Source organism: Hyperoodon ampullatus (assembly GCF_949752795.1).
Source record: "Hyperoodon ampullatus genome assembly, chromosome: 9".
Taxonomy (NCBI): domain Eukaryota; kingdom Metazoa; phylum Chordata; class Mammalia; order Artiodactyla; family Ziphiidae; genus Hyperoodon; species Hyperoodon ampullatus.
Window position 1 is genome coordinate 3,986,088 of NC_136922.1, and position 9,414 is coordinate 3,995,501.

Below are 9,414 nucleotides of genomic sequence, written 5' to 3' on the forward strand. Positions count from 1 at the left end.
TTTCTGAACTACCCACAGCCCTTGCAAGCTTAACGCAGGGAGATAATCGGAACGACACTGGCTTTGGCTCCAGGCCCCTCAGAAGCCCAGCCCTAGAAGGATGAGCTCCTGACATACGTCTAGATTAATGTCATTTCACTGTGACAGCCCAGTCCAAATGGACAGTCCCAAGATAAAGCAGAAGTTATTAAGCACATTCAGAATAAACTGAGGCAAATACAGCCCCTGAACTAAGTCCCAGGCAGGAAGCAAGAGGCCACATGGCAACCACGAGGGCAGAAAACGTGAACCTGTAAAATCTACTTTGACAAAAATAACCGAATTGCTCGGATGACCACACACCATCGCCAACTTTTTAGCTTTTAAGTTGTTAGTACTATTTGAAGCTCGGAAGTTTAGCATGAATAGGGCTTGCTGTCTCCTCCTCGGGTTTTGACAGACCCCATGGCCTCCTGAAGTCCCTCAAAGGTGCCTGCAGGCTCATAAGCCACCGTCAGACAAGGAGACAAGACCCTGGGAAGACATAGCACCACCATGTCAAAAGAAAGTGCAAATATGAACAATGATAAATCCTGAAGCTAATGGGTTTGAGAAGGTAAGAAACGTAAGGAAGGGAAAATATGCAGAGCTATGCGATGTCCAGACGCCTCCAGGGAAGCTCTTATGGCTTCTCCCCCTGGGCTCACCCGCCACAGATGAGGCCGCCAAAGCCTCGCCGCCGACTCGGGAAATGTCGCTACCAGACCCAGACCATGAACACAGGGTCAGACTCCTCCTTCATCACTAGATGCACCAAGCAAAACAGATGCACATCTGTTCTCCACATCTTCCTGGGACCACCTGAACCGGCCTCCTTTGTCTAAGTGTCCTCCCTGCATTAGTTACTCCAAATAATACCTTCTGCCCCAAAAATGTCCTCTGAGAGAACGACGCAGTACATCCAAGTTCAACAACGATGGGAACAGGAAAAAAATACCCAGGGAAAAATAAACTGTAATCAACATAAGAAAACTGTGTGTAATCCAAGCTATACAACAATCACGTTAAATATTTTAATAGACTGCTTCCCACTGTACTGCTTGTATGGTCTATAACATCCTCATTCATTCAAACTCACCTTTCGAATGACCTTATTAATCTCTGGAGTGTTTGGTGTGTACAGTATTCTTCCATGTAATACAGGTTTTAGGAAGGACCACACAAAAGCACCATTTGGAGACTGTAGTATTTCCTGATAAAGCTTCAGGCAAAAGGGTGATGTCACGATTAAAAAAGAAAAAAAGTGTTGCTCATGATTGGGGATGTCCAGGGTAACAAGGACATTCATGTACGTAGCCATGACCCCTCACTTTCCGATGAGTGGCTTATATATATTTTTCATGACTCAATTCTGATTTGGGGCAGTAAGTTCAGAAATAATTTTTCTTGTCCTTGTCTTTAGCAGCTCTTGTCTCAAAACTCTGAGACACCATGTTCCCTTCAATAATTTGAAAGAGAGGAAATTATGACCTTCACATTTTTAAACTAAGTCATCAGTAAGAGTACTAAATAATGACAAAGACACCTAAAAATTAAAACAGTAATGCAAAAGGAATGCATCTGGTTTTTAATCTAGAAAATCTCTTTTCAACAGTCACTGTATTGAGACTAGAATTAGGTTTTTCTTAACAAATTACCTTTTAAATTGCTACAGAATTTCCTTTGTTGCACCTATACAGAACTATTGCACTGACTGCTTTTGTTACATTAAATCACCTTGTTTTCACCCAAACGTCAATTCCTCATGTTGGCACTCATACTGCTGTGGTGCTGGTTGGTTTCAATGGAAGGTTTATTCAACTGAACCAACAGGTACTAATGAAGGTGGAGCCTTCACCACCATTATGATCACTAATCAAGTAAGAAAGGTTTTAAGCCAGTTAGTGACAAATACTTCAGTATAACCCGTTCTTTTACTCCCGAACAGAACATTTAAAATGAAAATATTGCTTTTCGGCCGGAACCGCCGTCTTCCAGTAATTCGCCAAAATGACCAACACAAAGGGAAAGAGGAGGCACACCCGCTACATGTTCTCTAGGCCGTTTAGAAAACATGGATTTGTTCCTTTGGCCACATACATGCGAATCTACAAGAAAGGTGATGTTGTAGCTATCAAGGGAACGGGCACTGTTCAGAAAGGAATGCCCCACAAATGCTACCATGGCAAAACTAGGAGAGTCTACAATTTTACCCAGCATGCTGTTGGCATCATTGTAAACAAACAAATTAAGGGCAAGATTCTTGCCAAGAGAATTAATGTGCGTATTGCACATATTAAGCACTCTAAGAGCCAGGATAGCTTCCTGAAACGGGTGAAGGAAAATGATCAAAAAAAGAAGGAAGCCAAAGAGAAAGGTACTTGGGTTCAACTGAAGCGCCAGCTTGCTCCACCCAGATAAGCACACTTCGTGAGAACCAATAGAAAGGAGCCTGAACTGTTGGAGCCCATTCCCTATGAATTCATGGCATGATGGGTGTAAAGAAAATAAAAGACTTGGACTGTAAAAAAAAAAAAAAAAAAAAAAAAGAAAATATTATCTTAGCTTTGATATCACAGTCCATAACACACAAGGTAGGAAAATTACTGTTGCGATAATTTTCACTATCAGTTTCATTTTCCTAAATTCCCCATTTGAAAAGAAAAGCAAATTCTTTTTATTCAACAAATACAATAAAATTCATAGCAATAATTCCGTAAAATATAAATTAAGAGCATGACTACATAATGACTTCTTATAGCATTAATTATAGAGGTTGTTCTTACTGATATTTTAATAACTTACACTTTAAATTATAAGCTTAATATAGATGGTAGCAATTTTTACTTTGGAAAAGACATAATCATACATATGAACAGAACAAGAAATCTGAAACCAGGAATCCCAATATCTGCCACTTGTGAGCTGTGTGAACTTGGTCAAGTCATTTAACCTTCTCTGAGCTTCTCTCATGTCACCTGAAAAATGAGGGTACTAATATTGTCTATGGTTCGTGTGACCGTCATTTGAAATAAATGTATGAAAGGACAAAGAAAAACTGGTCCTCAGTGTTAGCTGAACAACCAGATGGATGGATGGGGAGCAATGGATGGAAAGATAGAAGGATGGATAGGTGGGTGGATGGATGGATGGATGGATGCAGGATGGATGGATGGGTGGATGATGGATTAATTGACAGATGATGGATGGATGCAGGATGGATAGATAACTGGATGATTGGATTTGATGAACAAATTAATAATCCTCAAAAAACCATATGCAAGAAGAAAAGAGGAAATGAGGATTAGGAAAGACGACAACAAAATTATTCCATATGAATAGCCTTAACGTGTATCTATACTGCCACATTATGTTTTGTTCGACAGCTCTCCAAATTATCCATCAGCTGATGAACACACCAACACACTGTCTCTAGGGCAGCTCTGAGGACACCCTGCAGCCCCATCTCTACATAATTCCCTTCTCTCCTTCTCCCTGGTCCCACCAACACGTCTCTCCATCCCAGGCACAGGTATATAAAGAGGTGTCTTGGGTACAGTAGGCAGAAGTCTAAGACAGCCTCGTGGCCTTGTTCTGCAGATAGAACCTGTAGATATGATGGACGCCACACCCCTGGTTAGGTTACACGGCCACGGCGCAGGGATTCCGACTTGGAGTTGATCAAAGCGGAGGTTATCCTGGTTGAGCCATCAGCTAAGCCCTTTAAGAGACCAGAAGCCTCAGAATCAAAGAGATACTCTGCTGTCCTTGAAGACGCAGCCTCCTGGGGTTCTGCAGCTGCAAGGAACTGAATTCTACCAAAAACCACCTCCAAGGAGACCCCAGCCCTGGCCACCACCTTCACTTCAGCCTCATGCAATCCTGAGAGAGGACCCAGCTAATCAGTGCTCAGACTGTGACCTACAGAGGCCATGAGATGATAAGTGTGTGTCCTAAACCACTGACTTGCCGTACAGCGCAGAAGAGTGATTAATACACTAGGACACAACCGTACCACCGTCCTCAACAGTCAGTAGATATCACCCCCATCACTCCTCACAGCAACTTTACAAGGCAGGTACTACGTTTCCATGTCATACATGAGATGAACGTGATTCAGGGACGTGATGTCACAGGACCGAAGACACACAACTTGTTGGTGGGGCTGAGCAGTCTAAACCCAAACCCTTAGCTGTGTGTTTCATCTCTCTTCCTAATCAAAATGCACCCACTTACAGTGGGGCCAGGGCATCACCTTTAAGTCTGCTGTTATTTGCTAGGGAGCATTATATAGAAGGCAAATCTGTAGGGGACCACGTACAGCTCTCCTGGCTATGAGACAGCCATTCTGCAAGAACCAAAATGCTGCTCCTGGTCTCCGGGCCCGGACCTCTCACTGTTACTGGCTACCCAGGGGTCCCAAAAGGGCTGGGGCTTCAGGTGCACTGGAATTTAAGACCCAGTTCCTCAGCATCACAGGTGAGAGAATTAGCCTGTGCTCAAGGGTGCAGGGGTCTTTCAAATCCAACTGCGACGCCAGCATTTGCTGACCTTACAGAAAACGAAGGATACAGGTTAGAGGGTGCAGGTAGGAAATTCTTTGCTCGTATGTACCCACTTTCTACACAGACAGAATATCTTGTACAAAGCAGGGCTAATTATCAAAATGCAAATTAATCTAAACAAATATGCATTACTGTTTTCTTACTTGAATCTTCAGGAATGTTGAATTTTTCCTTGTTGTCTCCTAAGAATTCATTAACTCTAGGCAAGTTAAGAAAGATGTCAGAGCTCCTAAAGAAAGAGGCTTGGTCCTTGCAAACCACCTTCATCACAGACTGGAAAGAACCAAAGGCTGAAGCCTGAGAACATAAGAAAAATAAACCACAGGCAAACAGTGACTTAGAGGGACTCCCTCCCAGGCTCCTGAAACTTCGGTCCCTCCTCCAACTGATTATATAAGATTGTCACCAAGTCGGAAGTATGAAGTCTCAGCGGCAGTCCTTCTGTCCTTGAAATGCTATGCAAATCACAGCAGTGAGTTTTCTGGTCTATACGGTTGAAGAGACAAATGTCTCACACTCACACTCACACACCGGCAAATGTCTGCTGTCTGTCCAGTGATAAATCATTAATCCATAAAGTACCACTAACTCAGACTAATTAATAGTATGAATATGTGTCTAAATTTCCCAGATGCCCGAGGGCTCTCAACTCACCCCTCAGCTGAATGAACACCCCGTGTCCCGCGTCCGAGGCAGGTCCGAGGATTCACCATCCGCCCCTCACCCTGCGCCTCGCCCTCCACAGGCCCCACACACAGCCCCCTTCCCCACCAACTCCATCCCAGGCAGAGAGAGTCCAGGCACAACGTACATCTGGACACTGACCTCATTCAACTTCGAGTTTGTATTCGCAGCAAACGATCTGTAATCTACAAGCCAATTACTTGTGTGCAAATAAACGTATTAAGGTTTCTGAAAGCAAGGTACTCTCTGAGTTCAGTTAACAGGCCCCTGGAATCTCCTCTGTGAGGTCCATCCAGTGACTCTGACATCAGAGAGAACGCCTGAACTGCCACCTCCACGTGGGTGCTTGTGCGTCCCGCTTCCTCTGGTTCTGCAGGGGACCCCAGGCCTTGCTCCCTGTCAGGCTGCTGCCTCCAGAACCACTAAGAGATACCCTCGTCCCTGTGCTTTGTCACCACATGCGCATTTTAGACAGTGGAAGAGAAAGGAAGGCAGAGAAGCAGACACACAGACACAGCAAATCCGCACCTTCCCCGGGGCCAAGGCCAAGCGCCCACCTGTGGGAAGTCGGGCGTGTCCAGCAAGGCAGCGGTCTCAAGTTTGTGGAGGAATTCGGGAAGGTGTTCGAGGACGCAGCCGGCTCTGGGGAGCAGGTGGCCGAGGCTGGACCCGACGTCCAGCAGGGAGCTGAGCGGGCCGCTGGCTTCCGCAGCGAGCGGAGTGTCCAAGGGAAACACAACACGACCTAACCAGTGCTGGACATGGTGCCTCACAAGCATCGCTGGAGCCAGGCAGAGAATGAAGAGCATTATTTGATTTTATTCTCTTGAGCCTGGGAGACGCCTCTGCTGTGCCGTATAAAGCCCTCTCCATTGGCTCCATTCTGGGAACACGCTCAATCATGCTGGTATCGTCAGAACATGCCAGGAGAAGAAATGACCGGCTGTTAAAAGTCAAATCACTTGCAAACAACTTTTTCTGTCTTTGAGGTGTCTGGAGTGGCTATTTAAGAAGAGGGTCACAATAAAGTGATTCTTATGTGTTTCCATCTACCTATGGCTTCCCTGTGTCACAGTGCACACATCCTCCCGTCCTCCAAACCCCTGCGGGCTCTGTGCTGGTGCTGATTTTGTGGATGAAGGAACTGAGCTCAGAGAGATTCAAGGGCTTCCCGCACCATCACAGCTGGAAGATTAGGGCCAGGAATGAACCCTGGGTGCTTTAGAAGCATCAGTGGTTCCGGACACTGGGACCCAACTGTGCTGTCACCACTGACACACTCTGTGTTTTACTTATTCACTGCATCCTCTCTGTTCACGGACAGGCAGGGATTTTTGACTGTCATGGTCATTGATGTGGTCACAGGTGCAAGAATGGCCTCTGGCAATACTGGTTGCTTAGCACAGGGAGCTCTACTCAATATTTTGTTATAACCTGTAAGGTGAAAGAATCTGAAAAACTAGATATGTATGGATGTGTAAGTGAATAACTTTGATGTACACCTCAAACTAACACAATATTATAAATCAACTATACCTCAATTTAAAAGATTAAAAAATTAGAAATTTAAAAAAAAGATTGTGTTATGAGAAAATGTCAATCACTCAATAAACATTTCCAAAGGGAACACTCCTATACCATTGGTGGGAATGTAAATTGATATAACCACTACGGAGAACAGTATGGAGGTTCCTTAAAAAACTACAAATAGAACTACCATATGACCCAGCAATCCCACTCCTGGGCATATACCCAGAGAAAACCATAATTCAAAAAGACACATGCACCACAATGTTCATTGCAGCACTATTTACTATAGCCAGGTCATGGAACCAACCCAAATGTCCATCGACAGTTGAATGGATAAAGAAGGTGTGGCACATATATACAGTGGAATATTACTCAGCCATAAAAAGAAACAAAATTGACTTTTTTGTAGTGAGGTGGATGGACCTAGAGTTTGTCATACAGAGTGAAGTAAGTCAGAAAGAGAAAAACAAATACCGTATGCTAACACATATACATGGAATCTAAAAATATATATATATGGTTCTGATGAACCTAGTTGTAGGGCAGGAATAAAGACGCAGACGTAGAGAATGGACTTGAGGCCCCGGGGTGGGGGAAGGGAAAGCTGGGATGAAGTGAGAGAGTGGCATGGACATATAGACACTACCAAATGTAAAAGAGAGAGCTAGTGGGAAACAGCTGCATAGCACAGGGAGATCAGCTCGGTGCTTTGTGACCACCTGAAGGGGGGGTATACGGAGGGTGGGTGGGAGGGAGACCCAAGAGGGAGGGGATATGGGGATATATGTATATGTATAGCTGATTCACTTTGTTATACAACAGAAACTAACAACTTTGTAAAGCAATTATACTCCAATAAAGACCTATTAAAAAACAGTAATAATATAACAAAAAAATCAATAAACATTTCCAAACAATACTATTATAGCTGCTTAGGAAATACGTGTTGGATGAATGGGTAAGCTATCACACACTGCCCCTTCCCACAGAGCGGGAGGACTCACAGCCAAACTTCCCCTCGCTTTCGCCTGCATTCTGGATTTCCAGGTTTTCAAACTTGGGCCCTTAGGGTTCTGCGCCTGCCTCTCAGCTGCTGACTCTGCCCTTGACCTGCAGGACCGAGACCCCTGCTCCATCTCTCACTCTCTCTGCACACAATGATGTGCCTGTGTCGTCAGTTAAGGCAACAGCCTCCTTGGCAGGAGCCAGGGGTGCAGGCTCCTATCGCTTTCCCAGTCGCCTTTCTAACTGCAGCTGCACATCAGAAGTGGCCCTCGGGGCACCGACCGATGGGACTGACCTGCATGGAGTCCCAGCACTGACGGCCAGAGGAACACACTGGACGTTAACCTGGAATTGTGTTTTGTGAAAAGCATCACAGATCCACTATCAGCTGAGGGAAGCTGGGAGTGAGCCCAGCCTGCTGGACCCCAGCGCTGGTGTGGCTCCCCGAGTGTGTCTTGACAGCTGACACCTCTGAGCCACACCGCGTACCCATCAGCTTCCCTGGAGCCGCGCGGATAGGAGGAGCTGGTGTTATTAATGGTGGTGTCGATTCCATTGTGTCTGGGAGACCAACTCCAACCCAGTGTCTCATCCTTACGGCCCTTTGTCAAAGTCATTATCGGGGCCTGAGAAGCACCAGTTTCAAATCCGTGGCTTTTGTGTACCTAACAGAACTGGCCGCCAGAGGTGCCCGTGGTGCAGCGGAAGAGTGGCCGTGGGAGGGAATGCAGGACTCTGGCCTGTGTGTGAGCTGCAGGCACGGATCCCACTGCGATGCACGTGGCCTTGCAGAGCATCGGGACGTTTAGGAAACGTTCATCCTCCTGCTTATGGGTTGGAAATGAAAATTCTGAAAATTTCAGAATTAATTCTCATTCTGAAAATTAACCTCTGTTCTCAGCGTGTATATCACCCACTGGATTCCTGAAGTTACTGAAGAGAGGGGGACCGTGAAGCACACTGGGCTGGAAGGACAGATCTGCCCTTTTCCTGAGCCCCCAAACTGTCCTCCCGGATGTGGGGCACCGAAGCCGTCGCTGATGAGCCCAGGTGTTGGCAAATCCATCCCTGGGGAGAAACCTGGAGCAAGACAGTCCCTAAGGGTCGAAGGTGAAGGGTCTGGAGACACAGGTAACGATTCCAACAGTGGAGGCCGGAAGACGAGGGACTTTGAGCAGAGGCAGAGGCGCAGGCCCGCGAACCGGTGTGCAGCCCAGGGCACACTTCCTGTCTGCAGAGGGTAACTGGGCCTGCCCTCGGGGCAGCTGTCCCCGCGGCCATTTCCGCCCCTTCCCGCACACCCGTGTGCGTGCGGGCATGTGGAGGGCAGGGAACAGCTGGGTCACCCAGGGAGGGGCTGCCCTGTGTCCCCTGCCATCTGCACCCCTCCCCCGAACAGGCCCCGGCAAAGGTGAGCACGTCCCCTCTCCGGACAGAGCCCGCGGGCCCCAGGACGTGACGGGGGGCAGAGGCGGCCACAGCCAAGGCGGGGGAGCAGCTCTGACTCAGAGGGGCCGCCGGGGAGTTGGGGCCACAGCAGAAGCCAGCCTCCCAGGTAAACTCCAGTCAAAGTGCTGATCAAAGACGAGGGAACCTGGCGCTGGGCTCAGGT

The 9,414-nt window shown here is 46.8% G+C and overlaps 1 protein-coding gene across 1 annotated transcript; it reads left to right on the forward strand.

Annotated features, from left to right (window-relative positions):
* Nucleotides 1–2,028: 2,028 nt before the first annotated feature.
* Nucleotides 2,029–2,558, forward strand: LOC307057761 (large ribosomal subunit protein eL21-like; the record flags this gene model as incomplete). Its single annotated transcript, XM_079711017.1, has 1 exon — nucleotides 2,029–2,558. The coding sequence occupies one exon, from the start codon at nucleotides 2,029–2,031 to the stop codon at nucleotides 2,437–2,439; it is 411 nt and encodes a 136-aa protein (XP_079567143.1). The 3' UTR covers nucleotides 2,440–2,558.
* Nucleotides 2,559–9,414: the final 6,856 nt, after the last annotated feature.